The 18,064-nt window shown below is 49.8% G+C and overlaps 1 protein-coding gene across 2 annotated transcripts in view; it reads right to left on the reverse strand.

Moving 5' to 3' along the window:
* The window catches only part of SFXN5 (sideroflexin 5), a 117,344-nt gene that overhangs the window by 78,863 nt on the left and 20,417 nt on the right, over positions 1-18,064 (reverse strand). For both annotated transcript variants that reach the window (XM_071455833.1, XM_071455834.1), the window contains exon 3: positions 17,134-17,211. In XM_071455833.1, the coding sequence (XP_071311934.1) occupies positions 17,134-17,211 (78 nt within the window). The remainder of the gene's footprint in view (positions 1-17,133; positions 17,212-18,064) is intronic.

Raw genomic sequence — 18,064 nt, forward strand, 5'->3', positions numbered from 1 at the left:
GCTATGCCAGCCAGGAATAACTGCCTGGAGAAAAGCCCTCATTGATTAATCACTCATTAATCACTCATCATGACAAGGCACAATTACAGACAAAGAACTAATTAGGAGTCACGGGCTGGATGAGCACAACGTGGAAAGGAAAACCCAGAGGTTTAAGTCCTGCAGAGAGCCCTCAGTGGGGTCTGCCCGGGCTGGACTTTGCACCATTACACAACAAACCCCCTCTGTAAGGACAAGGTTGGAGAGGAAATCATTGAAAAACCAGTAATTTTAGTTAATTATTTCATCTGTCCAGCCAGTTCTGTTTCAAAAGCCGTTCCCATCCTGCTCCAGCAGCGATGTTCTCACCTCCCAGCAGGCCCCCCTGCACCCAGGAAATGCAGATTTTAACGAGGTAACAGCCGGCACTTTGCACCCCGTCAGGAGCTGCCAGTGGTTTCACACCCCGGGGCTTGTGAGGTTTTATTAAAGCACAGCTCGGATCACCCAGCCCACGCTGAATTCCAAATATTGGGTGGTGCAGAACGTGGGATGCAGCCGAGCTCCTCCTGGAGCGCTCCAGCTCCCTTCCTGTGCCCTTGGGAGGGCAGCCTCCAGTCCAGATGTGCTTTCCCAATAATCCCATTTGTTGAAATGACTGAAATAAAGGGGAAAGAAACAGCCCGACTCCAGCTGCTCACAGATATGGAGCACTCTGGCATTCCTGATCCACCTGGAAAAGCAGGGAACAGCATCCTGTGGCTCTTCTTGTTCCTCACAGGAAGCCTCCTCACCGGAGTCTTTACAGCCCTGCTCCTAAAATCCTGGCATTAGGAAGGGTTTGGCTCTTCAGGACACAGAGCTCAAGGGAGCCCACGAGTGGGATAAATCCCAGAGGGCTCTGATCATTCCTGCCCCTCCTGAGGCTGGAATGAGGCAGCACAGGAGGCACCTGAGGCTCCTCCTGGATGCCACAACTCCTTTGCCATTCTGAGCATTGTTGAGTCACTGAGTGGCATCAGGGAATTGTTCAGGTTGGAAAAGATTTCAGACAATCACACCCAACAATCCCCAGCACTGCCAGGGCCACCACTGCCCCTGTCCCCAAGTGCCACAGCCACAGGGCTTGAAATCCCTGCAGGGATGGGGACACCACCTCTGCCCTTCCTGGGCACTTCCAATACTTTACCACCTTTTCCATGGGGAAATTCCTCCCAATGCCCACCCTGAGCTCCCCTGAGGCCGTTCCCTCTGCTCCTGTCCCTGTTCCCTGGGATAAGATCCCAAATCCCCCCGGCTGTGCCCTCCTGGCAGGAGCTGTGCAGAGCCACAAGGGCCCCCTGAGCCTCCTTTGCTCCAGGCTGAGCCCCTGCCCAGCTCCCTCAGGGCTTCTGCAGCCCCTGCCCAGCTCCCTCAGGGATTCTGCAGCCCCTGCCCGGCTCCCTCAGGGATTCTCCAGCCCCTGCCCAGCTCCCTCAGGGATTCTGCAGCCCCTGCCCAGCTCCCTCAGGGATTCTGCAGCCCCTGTCCAGCTCCCTCAGGGATTCTGCAGCCCCTGTCCAGCTCCCTCAGGGATTCTCCAGCCCCTCCCCAGCTCTGTTCCTGCCCTGGCCACGCTCCAGCCCCTCCGGGGCTCTCCCCAGCCCTGGAGGTGCCCCAGCAGTGCCAGCACAGGGACACTGTGGCACTGCCCTGGCCCTGCTGATTCCCAGCACCAGGAGCTGCTGCCAGATCCCAGCCCAAGAGTGGGTGGAACCAGAATCGAGTCCCCACGGCTAAAATCAGCTCTGAAATAACACGGTGCAGCCTCCCAGCACTCAATAAACATTAACTAATTAATCCTCCCAGCACTCTCCTGGAAAGGCTTCAGCAGAGTGAGAATCATTCACTGAGAACCATCCTTGCACCAGGGCTGCAGGAGGACGTGGATGCCACTGGAATCGTGGAATGGTTTGGGTTGGATGGCACCCTTGGAGGTGCCCAACCCCTCCCTGGGTTCCCTAATCCAGCTCAGGTCGCTCCAGATCAGATTTGTTTAATCCCATTTTAGCCACACCAAGCTGGCAGATGTAATCAGCTCTGTAACCTGGACTTGACTTGGAATTGTTAAAAATAGGTTAGAAACTGTTGTAAAATAGTTGATAGATCGTTAAGCACGTGCTGTTAGTTTGGATGTTATACTGTAAAAGGGGTTAAAAGGGTCATTATGAGAAACCCGGTACTCAAGGTACCATAACACAGCTCAGTAAAGTGCACCACGAGCCAGCCTGGACACAACTGTGACGGGAATTTTAGCAGGATGAGCTGATAAAATCAGCTCCTAAATGCCGAGCTGATGGGCTGAACAAAGCCGGGCTGCGGCTGAGCAGGAGCAGCCCCTGGGCACCAGGGAGGTTCTTTGAGGAGCATTGCAGCTCCCTCCGTGCCTTTGGTAGTGCCTAAACCCCGCTCACCTCCGCGACACCGAGAATATTCCCAAACCCAGCCCTCGGCCAAAAAAGGGACAATTTCCTGCCAGGAAAAGGGAGCAGCAGCTCAAGGAACACATCCCGGGTCTATCGCATCCTGCGGGAGGCCGGAGCGGGGAAAAATTACAGTTTACTGCAAATGGGGCTCTTCGCTCTTCATCAACACTGTGAGGAAAAGCCATTACTGCCCAAAAGGGAGGCTCTTATCGCCGATGGATCCAGCGGGCGCTGCTGCGGCCGCGGCAGCGGGAGCGCCTCTCCCCGCTGCTCGCCTGATTGAGGCAGCGGCGCCGCAATGAAGACCTGCCCGTCGGGCCGCCCAGCCTCTTTGCACCTCCCCGAGCCTAATGCGGGAGAGATGGAACAGTTTCAGAGCAGCCAGTTGCCAGAAGTGCGCTTGGAGAGGCTGCGGAGTGAGAAGTCACAAGCGACACAGCTCAGGCTCCGCCAACGCGCAGGAAGGGCTGTGCAGAACAGCGAGTGTCTGTCTGCCTCCAAGGGACCTCTGCCTGCCTCACATCCCCAGCCTGGGCTCGCTCTTCATCTTCTCCCGTGTTTTCCCCTCTCCCCGTGATGCTGAGGGGTGAAGCTGAGGGTACAAAGTCAGGGGTGTTCGCTCACAAATTGGTGCTCTTGCATTTTGGCAGGAGGCGCAGGCAAACACCCACCCAGATAAACGGGGAGAATTCCAGCAGCAAATCCTGGGGGCTGTGACCTCCCCGGGGCCTCTCCAGGAGGAGATCCCACAGCAAGGAGGGAGATCTGGGTCAAAAATCCTAAACCCGGTGTCTGGTGGCTCCAAGGATTTTAGTCAGCCAAGATCCACAGCTCAGGGTGTTTGTTGCTGGTTTTGTGATCCCCGGATCAATGTCCAGCCTCCACTTCAGGCTTAGTGTTGATTTTTTTCCCTTTTTTCCCATTTTTTCCCGTTTTTTCCCCTCTCCCCGATGCTGAGGGGTGAAGCTGAGGGTACAAAGTCAGTGGTGGAGCTGTGTTCGCACAAGAATTGGTGTTCTTGCATTTTGGCAGGAGGTGCAGGCAAACACCCACTGAAATGAACAGACAGAATTCCAGCAGCAAATCCTGGGGGCTGTGACCTCCCCGGGTCCTCTCCAGCCTGTGATCCCACAGCAAGGAGGGAGACATGGATCGAAAATCCTAAACCCCGGTGTCTGGTGCCTCCAAGGATTTTAGCCAGCCAAGATCCACAGCTCAGGGTGTTTGTTGCTGGTTTTGTGATCCCTGGATTAATGTCCAGCCTCCGCTTCAGGCTTACTGTTCATTCTTTATCCATAAAAATTGTATCTAAATAGAATTTCATAGAAATAAATAGAAATTGGATAGAATTTTATCTTTTATGTCCCCTTCAGCAGCTGCAGCTGGTTCCTGTTTGGGCAGCACAGCCCAAGCACCCTGATCCCATCGCACCCCATTATCCCACCCCATTATCCCATCCCATTATCCCATTATCCCATGCCGTCCCTCAGGCTGCGCAGCCAGCAGGGAGCTCAGGCCAAGCAGAGGCAGAGCAGGCAGGATTTGGGGAGGGGGAACGAGCTGGGTTTTTATGAAGCTCAGCTCCTGGAGCAGCCAGCTGTGCCAGTGCAGGCTCGGGAGCTGGGAACACATGGCCCGGAGAAGGAGGCAGAGCCGTGGCACTGCCGGCACTGCCAGGGCTTCACACCTCCCTCCCTCCCTCCCTGAGTCTGGGCATGGAGCACAGCCGTGCCAGCTCACATCTGAACTTAGGGGGAAAACACCGGGAACAGGCAGCACCTCCCTCTGCCTGACCGGGGAGCGTTTATTAATGAGCTGCATTCATTAATGAGCTGCGTCTTGTGATACATGCGTGATGCCATGGCTCACTCTCACAGGCAAAAGGCAAAGATCCTGTACATGTGTTTAATACAGAGAAGAATATATATATATATAATACCAAATTAACAGAGAGAAATATATATATGTTTAATAAAGAATTAATTGAGAGAATATATATAATATATATAAAATACCAAATTAACAGATACAAGTATATATATATTAATAGATTAATTATATATACATACATTATATACATATTATATATATGTATATATGTTTAATACCAAATTAATAGAGAAGTCTATATATATGTTTAATAAAGAATTAATAGAGAGAATTATATATATGTATACATGTTTAATACAGAATTAATTGAGAGAAGTATATATATGTATATAAGTTTAATAGGGAATTCATAGAGATATATATGTATATATGTTTAATAAAGAATTAATTGAGAGATGTGTATATATATATTTAATAGAGAATTAATAAAGAGAAGTATATAGATGTATATATCTTTAATAGAGAATTCATAGAGAGAAGTATATATGTTTGTATTTTTAATAAGGAATTAATAGAGAGAATTATATATATGTATACATGTTTAATACAGAATTAATAGAGAGAAGCATATATATGTATATATGTTTAATAAAGAATTAATTGAGAGAAGTATATATATGTTTAATAAAGAATTAATATATATATGTATATATGTTTAATAGAGAATTACGAGAGAGAAGTATATATATGCTTAATAGAGAATTAATAGAGAGAAGTTTTATAGATTTAGAGTCAAGTTTTACCTCTCCTGCGTTGTTATTATGGGGTGGCCTGCGTTTGGGACATTTGGGAGGACATTTGGGTTGTTACTCTGGCAGCACCTGACCTCCAAGCAAGATTTAAGGACGTGATCTCCACCACTGGACAACAAAAAGGAGTCGATGGACAGAACTTTGAGAGGGGCCAAAGGGTTAAAAGGCCATTGTGTGATGAGCACAGGTGGGAAAAATCCTCTGCTCCTGGCACCTCAACATTTTCTCTGTTCGGTCTCCTGTTGCATTTTTGATCAGGTTTTTATAAACCTTTTAAGTTTTTTTTGAAAGTGGGTAGCGTTTCTCACAATTTCATTAACGAGCTGCGCCTCCAAACCTCTCGTAGGCATTAAAAAACTCCCAATCTCTCCGGGAAGAGCTTCACTCCCCTGCAGAGCCCCCAGCCCTGCTGCTGCTGTGTGGCTCTTTGCCTCTCTCTGCTGGCAGCAGCACCGGGAGGAGCCAGCCCGGGATGGGGACAGGGACACGGGGACAGGGCTGAGGGACCCCACCTCTGCCTCCCTGGCACCGTGTCCCGCTGCACTTATAGGGTGGAGCATTAGGAACCCACAAGTGGGGGAAATCAGGGCTCTGAGCCCAATTTCCAGCAGCTTTCCAGCATCCTGGGCTGCTGCTGGGCAACACTTGGAGCAATACTGAGATTAAACCAGGGGCTGGGCAACACTTGGAGCATTACTGAGATTAAACCAGGAGCTGGGCAACACTTGGAGCATTACTGAGATTAAACCAGGAGCTGGGCAATACTTGGAGCATTGATATTAAACCAGGGGCTGGGCAACCCTTGGAGCATTACTGAGATTAAACCAGGGGCTGGGCAATACTTGGATCACTGATATTAAACCAGGAGCTGGGCAACACTTGGAGCATTGATATTAAACCAGGGGCTGGGCAACACTTGGAGCACTGATATTAAACCAGGAGCTGGGCAACACTTGGAGCATTGATATTAAACCAGGAGCTGGGCAACACTTGGAGCATTGATATTAAACCAGGGGCTGGGCAATACTTGGAGCACTGATATTAAACCAGGGGCTGGGCAATACTTGGAGCATTGATATTAAACCAGGAGCTCAGCAGCTCTTCCTACCCCAATTTCTGAGGCCAAAATTCAGCCTGCAAGGGGAAGGAAAATGCAGTTCCAACATGGAATGACTGCAGGGAATTTGAGCTTAGGAAATTCAAGTGTTTTGGGGGAAGAAGTGATGAACAAACCTGAAGTTCATCACGAAATCCCCCCAAGTGCTGATACCCACCTGCAAATCTCCCAGGGCAGATCTTGGGTGCCCTGGCACACCCTGAGCACACCCAAGGTTCCTCAGCCTTGCAAAGGGGTTTTCTCGAGCACAAAAAGCATCTGTGCCCTGAGCAGGAGGGATTTCAGTCCCTCTGGGGCTGGGAGCCACGGGGTGCTGCTTCCCTCCACCCTGACCAGTGCTGCCCTGCCAGCACCGAGCTGTTCCCCCAGGCTGGGCTCTGGGACAGGGTGACAGAGGGACTCACGCTCTCAGAGGACACAGATACAACCCCACAAATTAGTGGGATAAAGGACAAAAGCCACACCATTACACCCTGCAGCTGGTAGAGCCTTTTGGATGGAGGCTGAACTCCCAAAGCAGGGAAAAGGCCAGGTCTAAGCAAGCTGGCTCTTGGTCCTTGTTTGGCAGGCTGCATTTTACAGCCTGGCTTTCAGGGCAGGAACCATTCCCTGAAATGAGAGCTCTTCCCCCGGAGGTTCCCTCCAGGAGGCTCTTTGGGAATCGCTGCCCTGCCTGCAGTTGGAATTGGATCTGTTACAGTCTCCACCTTCTGCTGCAAATTGGCTCCCCGAGCCCTCTGTGTGTCATTTGCACCTTCCCACTCGCAGCAGCCACCGGGGCTCTGGGGACAGACCCTGCCAGCCCCGGGGACAGACCCTGCCAGCACCGAGAGCAGCCACCGAGCGGCGGCGGGGACAGCGGGGCTGGGGACAGCCAGGGGGGACAGGGACAGCTGGGACAGGGACAGACAGGGTGGGGACAGGGACAGGGACAGCGGGGCTGGGGACAGCCAGGGGGGACAGGGACAGCGGGGACAGGGACAGCGGGGACAGGGACAGGGACAGCGGGGCTGGGGACAGCCAGGGGGGACAGGGACAGCCGGGACAGGGACAGACAGGGTGGGGACAGGGACAGGGACAGCGGGGCTGGGGACAGCCAGGGGGGACAGGGACGGGGGGACAGGGACAGCCGGGACAGGGACAGACAAGGTGGGGACAGGGACAGCCAGGGCAGGGACATTATGGACAAGGACATGATGGACAGGGACATCAAGGACAGGAACAGCCAGGACAGGGACAGCGACATCAGGGACAGGAACATGTGGGACAGGGACATGTGGGACAGAGAGGGGCCCTCAGCATGGGGACATCCAGCACAGGGACATCATGGACAGGGACATCTGGGTCAGGGACAGCCAGGGCAGGGACATCTGGGTCAGGGACATCATGGACAGAGAGGGACCCTCAGCATGGGGATGTCCAGCACAGGGGCATCATGGACAGGGACAGCCAGGACAGGGACAGCCAGCAAAGGGGCAACCAGGGCAGGGACATTATGGACAGGGACATCATGGACAAGGACATAAAGGACAGGGACAGCTGGGATAGGGACATCCAGGGCAGTGACAGCCGGGGCAGGGAGGGACCCTCAGCACACCCCACTCCCAGTTCCTGAGGAATCCTGGCTGAGGGACCACGGGACCCCTTAAAGGAGCAGCCTGGGCCAGTGGGAGGTGTCCCTGCCATGGCAGGGGTGGCACTGGGTGGACTTTCAGGTCCCTTCCAGCCCAAACCTTCTGGGATTCTGGGATTGGTGGTGAAATGAGGAGCACAAAGTGCCAGCAATGGAGGGACCTTTATGGAAGGGCAATAACAAGGCCAGGAGCTGCTGCAGGGCTGGAGCCAGGCTGGCAGAGCTGGGAATGTTGCCCTGGAGAAGGGAAGGCTCCAGGCAGAACTCAGAGCCCCTGGCAGGGCCTGCAGGGGCTCCAGGAGAGCTGCAGAGGGGCTGGGGACAAGGCCTGCAGGGACAGGAGCCAGGGAATGGCTCTCACTGGGAAAGGGGAGATTGGCCTGGGATCTTGGCAAGGAATTCCTGCCTGGGCTGGAATTCCCAGAGCAGCTGGGGCTGCCCCTGGATCCCTGGCAGTGCCCAAGGCCAGGCTGGATCCACCTGGGGCAGTGGGAGGTGTCCCTGCCATGGCAGGGGTGACACTGGATGGGATTTAGGGTCCCTCTCATCCCAAACCTTTCCATGATTCCATGAATCAAGACCTGCAGAGCTGGAACAGGTGCTGCATAAATGACAGCTGGAGCAGCTTCTCCATGAGCACAAATCCTCCACAATTCCTTTCCCCTCTCACCTCCCTCCTCAGGACCCTGGTTTTGGGACAGGGGGATGAGAGGGGACACAGGGAGCAGCAGCTGCCCCTCACCCTCTGCAGGAGCCCTAGGAGGACACACAGGACCAGGGAGGAGGAATTTCACCAGCCCCACAATTCCCTTCAGCTTCCCTCAGCAAAAATTTCTAAATTTCTAAAGCCCTGCTAACAAACAGCTGCTGTTTCCATCAAACCTTTCTGGACCCACAGAGTTCCCTCACCCAAATTCACCTCCCCAAGGCCATCAGGCCATCCTCCAAATATCTTCTCTAATCCTCCTCAAATATTTAACCCCAAAAACCAAGAGAGCAGAAAACCACCCCAAACAGGTGCAATTACCAAAGATAAGTTTTCATTTCAGGAAAAATCAGGAAATCCTAAGAGCCTGCTGGAGAGGGGGATTAATGACAGTGTGGGCTATTCCCACTGCACAGAATATTTGGGGCTGGGGGCATTTTAACAAACACTCAGCTGCATATGTAATAAAAAACCAAGCCTGGCTTTTAAATATTTCAATAAAAACTGGAGGAAATTAGCTCAGCTGAAGAAATGGAGTGTGTTTTCTTGCTGCCCTGAATAAATACTGATCAAGCAGCTCTTTCTCCTGTGTTTTGCTGACCACATAATTGATACAGCCAGGCTGAAAATGCTGTTTTTAAAACATCTTTCTAACATAGGAACAAACCCCAGAGCCCCCCTCAGCGAGGAGCTCTCAGCAGTGCAGCAGCTATCGACAGGTGAGAGATCAATTCTTCATTTTGGCTAATGAGGCCCCAGAAATGGCTTTTTCCCACCTTGAGTTAATGGGCACTTTGCTGGGCAGTGAAATCCAGCTCAGGAGGAAGGGTGGGGAGGCTCGCAGGGGCAGAGCTGCAGGAGCTGGCACCGCTGCTGCCCAGTGCTCCAGCATTGCTCCTGCAAACGGCCCCAGAGATGGTCCTGGGGACGTGCTGCAAGCACAATCACAGCTCCTGAGAGGGATTTTTATCTTTAGATAGCCCATGGCTGTGGCACCGCAGCTCATTTGGAAAGCGCTGCCTGGGGAACGCAGCGGAGCGGGGCTGCTCGCACCAGAACCCTGTCAAGGAGCTGCGTGTGGAGGAGCTGCTTGCTGTGACATAGCTCTAGGCTCTGTGTTTGCCACTCCTCGTGTGCTGAAACCATCTCAGCAGGCGCCAGGGGCTGTGCTGAGCTGCTGGGAGGCTGCAGCTCCTCCAACTCGCCGTGGATTCCTGAATGAGAGGGATTCGAGCTCTGTCAGGCGCTGCTGCTGCACCGCGGAGCCTCAGACAGAGCTTGGTGAGAGCTCTGTCAAAACAACTCGTCTGCCTGGGCTCAGACTGCCTCCTCCTCAGGGGGGGACTGCTCCTTCTGGGGATCAGCTCTAAAACTCTGCCCTTCTGAGAGCTGCTCCTGTGCCAGGAGCCAGGACACCCATCCCTCTGCCTGCCCCGGGCTCTCCGAATCTCTGCTGCCCACAGGCACTCTGAGATACACTAAAGTCTCTTTTCCCAGCCCAGCAGTCAAATAGCAAGTCAGAATTCTTCTGTTCTGGTTCTCAAGGTTGTTTATTATTTCTTATCTATAACATTCTTTCTCCAACCTGATGTAGGTCTGTCCCTGCTCCTTCCCAATCCCTTCCTCCTTCCCAATCTCTTCCTCCTTCCCAATCCCTTCTCCTTCCCAATCCCTTCCTCCTTCCCAATCCCTGCTCCTTCCCAATCCCTTCCTCCTTCCCAATCCTTCCTCCTTCCCAATCCCTTCTCCTTCCCAATCCCTTCCTCCTTCCCAGTCCCTTCTCCTTCCCAATCCCTTCTCCTCCTCAGTCAATCCCTCCACCTTCCCAACCCCTTCTCCTTCCCAGGTCAGACAGAGGCACACTGACCACCTTGGGGCAGTGTTATCTTTTTATACTAAAACCTATATTGTTTTACATTATTTAACATTGCATTATTTACCATAACATTATTTACCATAACATTATCTACCATTATTTACCATTACATTATTTACCATTACATTATTTACCATTACATTATCTACCATTATTTACCATACCATTATTTACCATTACATTATTTACCATTATTTACCATAACATTATTTACCATAATATTATTTACCATTATTTACCATAACTTCCCAATTCCTATCACCTATGTTAGACAGTGAGTTTCTATCTTAAACCAACCCAAAAGTGCCAACATCACCCAGAAGATGGAGGCCAGGAAGAAGAAGGACAGGGCACACCCAAATTCCTCCATCTTGGGACCCCAAGCCCCCATTCTGAAACCCCAAAAATCTATTTTTCACCCTGTGACAAACTATTATTCTACTTAAACTCTCTTGACTTGTAATTCTTCACATAAAGGTGGTCACTTGCTCCATGGGTCAAGCTCAAAGGCAGAGGGGTCCTGGGCTGTGTGCCAGGGTCCCTGAGCCCCTCACACTTTGTGTGAGGAGTTACAAGGCACAGGGGTTTGAGTAGAATGATGGTGAATTTGTCACAGGGTGAAAAAGAATTTGGGGGTTTTTAGAATGGGGGTTCAGGAGGCAAGATGGAGGAATCTGGGCCTGTCCTGTCCTTCTCCTTGTCCTCCATCATCTGCTGGGATGGGGGCACTTTTGGATTTAGGGTAGAGACAGACTGTCTGACATAGGGGATAGGTATTGGAAAATTATTGTAAATAAAGTACAGGCAGTTTTTAGTATAAAAAGATAACACTGGCCTGAGGGTGTGGAAAAAGTAGAATTTTGGAAAAGTAGAATTTTGGGGTTTTTAGAATGGAGGTTCAAGATGCAAGATGGAGGAATCTGGGCCTGTCCTGTCCTTCTTGTCCTGCACCTTCTGCTGGGCTGGGGGCACTCCTGGATTGGTTTAGGGTACAGACACTGTCTGACACAGGGGATAGGCATTGGGAAGTTATTGTAAATGAAGTATTTTAGTATAAAAAGCTAACACTGCCCTGAGGGTGTCAGTGTGCCATGAACCAACCTGCCAGACAGACCTCAGCAGGACAGACAGACAGACAATGTTATAGAGAGCAGCAAATCAACAACCTTGAGAACCAGAGCCAAGGAAATCCTGACTTCTTCTGGGAAAAAGAGACTTTGCAACACCTCGGGGTCACCTCGACCCCAGAGAGCAGAGACCCCATCACTTCTGAGCCTGTGAGGTGAGTGTGGCTCTCCCTCAGCTGCTCAGACATTCCTTGGAGTGCCACATCCAGTCCCAGGGCTCTGAGGGGGACAGGTGACCCTGTGCTGCTCCACTCTCACAATTAAAGGGCACAAACTCCACTGTGTGCATCAGCACAAGGTGGGGAAAAAATCCTCTGCCATAACATTTTCTCTCTTCAGTCTTCTGCTGTGTTTTTTATAAGGTTTCACTGAAGCTTTTATGGTTTTGGAAGTGAGGAGCATTTCCCACACGAGGGGTTCAAGCAGCCAAACAGGAAGCAGCGTGTCACAGACATATCTTATGGAAAATCCTTCCATTGGGATCCTTTCTCCTGAGAAGCTCAGAGGCTTCAGCTTCTCCATGTTCTGCTGCTTTGGAATGTGATTTGGAGAATTGTTTACCCAGCATGTGAATTGTTTTTACTTGATGACCAATGACAGCCACCTGTGTCGAGGCTGTGAGCAGCCACAAGATTTTATTATCATTCATTCCTTTCCATTCAAGCTTTCTGATGAAATCCTTTCTTCTATTCTTTAGTATAGTTTTAATATATCATTTTCTTTTCATATAATATATATAATAAAATTAAATAATTTTAAATAAATAAATAAATAAATCAGCCTCCTGAAACATGGAATCAAGATTCTCATCTCCTCCCTCATCCTGGGACCTGCAAACACCACCCCAGCAGTTCTTGAAGGAGATAAAGTCAGTTCTGCCTGGAGATCACTGAGGTGCCACCCAGCCCTTCTGATGAGCAATAAATGTGATTTATCCTCTCTCAGACCCCGTGTTCCCAGGTCACAGCTCCAACATCCCCTCCTTGCCAACAGGGACACAAAGGGATCAGCTCAGATCCCGGTCAGAGAGGGGTAAAACCCCCCAAAAATGAGTCAGAATCAGATTTGCCTCCCTGTGCTGATGCCCTGCCACATGTGGCCACCCCAGCAGTGCCACACTGGAGTGGCTGTCACTCAGTGCCTCATGCCAGCACCAAGCCCTGCAGCTGTGCCCAAACCAGGCTCCTCTCCAGAGCTCCCCTTCCCCAGATTAGCACCAGAAAACTGCACAGTGTCACTGCCCCTCAGCCAGAGCCCATCCTGCAGAGAGTGGGGCAGGAAAAGCCAGGAAAAGTGTCAGCCCCAGCTCCAGGACAGCAAAAATGCATTTTCCAGGTGGCTTTGGATCAAATTTGGGATGGCCACGATGGGAGTGAGGGGCTTGGGGCTCTGATCCCAGGAACAGGGACAGGAGGAGAGGGAACAGCCTCAGGGGAGAATTCCACTGGGAGAATTCCACTGGGATAATTCCATCCTGGAAAGGGCAGGGTGGAGTCCCCATCCCTGGGGGGATTTCACAGCCCTGTGGCTGTGACACCTGGGGACATGGGGCAGTGGTGGCAGGGCTGGGGAATGGCTGCAATGGTTGATCTCAGAGGGTTTTCCATCCTGCCCATTCCATGATTCCACTGCCCCATCTCCCTGCTGCTCCAGGGATCCCTCCCCAGCCCACCAGGGCAGCTGCAGCCACCCCAGAGCCATGGCCCTGTGTGTCCCCCTGGGCTCCCCGAGGTCCCTGCTGCCTGTCCCTCCATCCTCATCCTCCTCACCGTGCCTGTGGCACCCTGGGACAACATCCCAACATCCCAGCCTGGCACCTGCCCATGGAATCTGGAATGCTCCGGGTTGGAGGGACCTTGAGGCTGTTCCAGCCCTGCCATGGCAGGGACATGGAGCTCCCAGGGTGCTCCAGGCCCTGTCCAGCTGCCCTGGGGCACTCCAGGGGTGCAGGTGCTCACTCTGTGCTCTGGTTAATTAATGCAGTCATTAAACACAGGCAGCTCTGGCTGCAGTCCCACCCAAACCCCCCTGACACTGCTGGAAGCAAGGGGAGCTGGGGCTGTTTCACACAAACCCATTGTCCTCAGGAGAGAATATTTCCCAGGAAAGGCCTTTCCCCACCATTTCCTTCCCCTCCCTCACCTGGATTCCCTCCCAGCCTGCTCAGCCTCTCCCCCACTGGAATTCTGAATGAACCCTGGGAAGAGCCTGGCTTTGTCACTCTGCAAAATGTGGGTCAAAAGTCTGCAAAGTGGTTTGTCACAGAGAGTGCCTGTGTGTCATTTGTCACAGAGAGTGCCTGTGTGTCATTTGTCACAGAGAGTGCCTGTGTGTCATCTGCCTCGGGCAGATGGGGCTGAGTCACTGCTGCTGCCTCACTCCTGCTCCCTCCCAGTCTCTCCTTCCCTTCCCTTCCCTCCTCCTTCCCAAACAATCCCTTCTCCTTCCCAAACAATCCCCTCTCCTTCCCAAACAATCCTTTCTCCTTCCCAAACAATCCCTTCTCCTTCCCATCTCTTCCTCCTTCCCATCCTTTCTCCTTCCCAATCCCTTCTCCTTCCAAATCAATCCCTTCTCCTTCCCATCCTTTCTCCTCCCCAGCTTCTTCTCCTTCCCAGTCCCTTCTTACCAATCCCTCCTTCCTTCCCAACCCTTTCTCCTTCCCATCCCTTCCACCTTCCCATCTCTTCTTCTCAATCCCTTCTCCTTCCCAATCAATCCCTCCACCTTCCCAATCCCTTCTCCTTTCCAACCCTTTCTCCTCCTCAGCCCCTCCTCCTCCCCAGCCTCTTCTTCCCAGTCCCTTCTTCCCAATCAACCCCTTCTCCTCCCTAATCCCTTTCTCCTTCCCAATCCCTTCTCCTTCCCATCCTTTCTTCTTCCCATTCCCTTATCCTCCCCCAATCCCTACTTTCCAACCCTTCCTCCTCCCCAATCCCTTCTCCTTCCCAATCCCTCCCTCCTTCCCATCCCTTCTCCTCCCCAGCCTCTTCCCCTCCCCACCCCCTTCTTACCAATCTCTCTTTCCTTCCCAACCCTTTCTCCTTCCAAATTCCCTTCCCCCAGTCCCTTCTCCTTCCCATCCCTTCTTCTTCCCAATCCCTCCCTCCCAGTCCCTTTTCCTTCCCATCCCTTTCTCCTTCCCATCCCTTTTACCTTCCCATCTCTTCTCCTTCCCAACCACTTCTCCTCCCCAGTCCCTTCTTCCCAATCCCTCCCTTCCTCCCAATCCCTTCTCCTTCCCATCCTTTCTCCTCCTCAACCTCTTCTCCTTCCCAGTCTCTTCTTACCAATCCCTCCTTCCTTCCCAAACCCTTCTCCTTCCCAGTCCCTTTCCTCCAGTCCCTTCTCCTTCCCATCCCTTCCTCTTTCTCAATCCCTTCTCCTCCCCAATCAATTCCTTCTCTCTCCATCCCTTCTCCTTCCCATCCCTTCTTTCTCCTTCCCATCCCTCCAGCATCCCAGTCCCTTCTCCCCAACCCCTTCTCCTTCCCAATCCCTCCTCTTTCCCATCCTTTCTTCTTCCCAATCCCTTCCTCCTCCCCAATCCCTTCTCCTCCCCAACCTCTTCTTCCTCCCAATCCCTTCTCCTCCTCAGTCAATCCCTCCACCTTCTCAATCCCTTCTCCTTCCCAATCCCTTCTCCTCCCCATCAGATGCTGCCTGGAAGAGCACAGTGACACCAGGAGAGCCCCAGCCACTGCCTTGTGACAATTTCCCATTAATTTTCTGTGGGAGCTGTTCCTCTTCCCCAGCACAGCACCTTCCACACCAGCTGCCCCTTCTGAAGCGAGCAGGAGTTTCAATTTCCTTCATTTGCCTCCTGCATTTGTGCTTGAGGAGAAGAAATTATCACTTGTAAACGGGGAAAAAAAGGTAAAAGAGGGTTTTTGATCCACAGGGTGTGGGGGAAAAGCTCCCATCCCAGCCCTTCCATCCCTGTTTATTTGGGAGTGCATCCCCTCAGGCAGCCCTGACATTAATTCACCTGTACAGGACATTAAATCACACAGAACTGGGTCCTTTTGTGCTGGATGCACAAACTGAGCATTCAAAAGCCCCTGGGTTGGTGTCATGGTCAAGACAGGACTCCCAGACCCAGTGGAGTCTGTGCTCTCCAGCTTTGGCAGCAGCCAGGAACAACCTGGGCAAAACCTCCAGGTTATGGGTAAAAGCCTCCATATTCTGGGTAAAAACCTCCATATTCCAGGTAAAACCTCCATATTTCAGGCAAAAACCTCCATATTATGGGTTAAAAATCTCCATATTCCAGGTAAAACCTCCATATTTCAGGTAAAAACCTCCATTTTATGGGTAAAAACCTCCATTTTATAGGTAAAAACCTCCATATCCTGGGCAAAAATTCCACATTTCAGGTAAAAACCTCCATATCCTGGGCAAAATCTCCATATTATGGGCAAAAACCTCCATATCCTGGGCAAAAACTCAGTATTTCAGGTAAAAACCTCCGTATCCTGGACAAAACCTCCATATTATGGGTATAAACCTCCATATTCTGGGCAAAAATTCCACATTTCAGGTAAAAACCTCCATATTTCAGGCAAACCCCTCCATATTATGGGCAAAACCCTCCATATTCTGGGCAAAACCTCTCTATTATGGGTAAAAACCTCCATATTTCAGGCGAAAAACATGGACAGAAATGGGGAAGATTTTCAGGTAACACCCACAAAAAAAATGGATGTTTTTTGTTTCACAGCACTGACTTGCAGGTAAAATACTTAAAGAGCAGGTTGATTCCCATAAATCCTCATCCCTGCTCCCATAAGTTGCATGTGCAGAGGAATATGGGGGAAAAGCCCAGAAAATGGGACTGATGTGGTCTTGGAGAGATCACCCAGGCCATCCCTACATCCCAGAAATGATCCTTTCCTCAGGAACCCCCATCCCTGGGCATTCCACACCCTCCTGCTGCCATCCCTGGGCCAGGAATGTCCCCACTGCTGCTGGCACAGCTCCAGCAGGGGCTGGGATGGGGGCAGAAATGGAAATTATTGTACAGGAACAGCCCCCACAAGGCTGGGATCTGGGCAGAAATGGAAATTATTGTACAGGAACAGCCCAGACAAGGTTGGGATCTGGGCAGAAATGGAAATTATTGTACAGGAACAGCCCAGATGAGATTGGGATCTGGGCAGAAATGGAAATTATTGTACAGAAACAGCCCAGACAAGGCTGGGATCTGTGCAGAAATGGAAATTATTGTACAGGAACAACAGAGACGAGATTGGGATTGGGGCAGAAATGGAAATTATTGCACAGGAACAGCCCAGACAAGGCAGGGATCTGGGCAGAAATGGAAATTATTGTACAGGAACAGCCCAGCCAAGGCTGGGATCTGGGCAGAAATTGAAATTATTGTACAGGAACAGGGCAGGGGTTGAGCCATACAGCTGCTGCTAAAGAGCTCACAGGAGTGACAAAAGACTTTAATCAGCTAAAAAATGACATTTTTTTCTCTTTAATAGCATGAGCAGTTGGTGTTTGCCCCCAGAAACAGCAGAAATGCCCTTGAGCAGAGCCCTCCCCAGGGAAGAAGCAGAACTGGAAGGGTTTTTCCCTCTGACCTGTTTGTTGGTGACTCCTGGGGGCAGAGTGCCGTGTTTGTAATCCTCCAGCAGCTGCACTGCCTCCTTCAGGCGGCTCTGCGAGGGAAACAAGTACAGAATAAACGGGGGGATCCAGGAAATCCCATCAGGGAACCGTGGGGGAAAAGGGCCTCAGGGATTGTCCACCTGCATGGGCAGGGATACCTCCCACTGGCCCAGGGTGCTAAAAAAATTTATTATATTATATTATATTATATTATATTATATTATATTATATTATATTATATTATAATTATTATATGACATTATATCACATTACATTACTTTATCTATTAGATATATTGCATTATATTAACTACAATTTATTTTACATTATATAAACTACAATTTATAAATGTAATTATATATAATGAAATATCTAATTATATATCACATAATTATATAATATGTAATTTAATCTTGCATTATATTATATGACTTTATCTATTAGATATATTGCTTTATATTATATTAACTATTATTTATGTTACATTACATTATATTATTCACTGTTTCTATTTATAAATATAATTACATATAATTAAATAGAAATTTATATATTATATAATATATAAATATATTATTTATAATATAAGATTGCATTATATTATATTATATTGTATTATATATATTATATATTATATATTATATATTATATATTATATATTATATATTATGTAAATGATATAATATATATAATATTATATATTATTATAACTATTATTGTATACTATAGTATATAATATTATTTATTGTATACTATATTATATACCATATTATGCTATATTATATTATTATATACTATATTATATTATTATATTCTCTATTCTATATATTGCATTATATTAACCATTATTTCTATTACATTAACTACTATTCCTATTTATAAATATAACGACATATAATGATG

The sequence above is a fragment of the Agelaius tricolor genome, unplaced genomic scaffold (assembly GCF_023055355.1).
Source record: "Agelaius tricolor isolate 1412-34295 unplaced genomic scaffold, bAgeTri1.0.p SCAF_54, whole genome shotgun sequence".
Classification (NCBI taxonomy): domain Eukaryota; kingdom Metazoa; phylum Chordata; class Aves; order Passeriformes; family Icteridae; genus Agelaius; species Agelaius tricolor.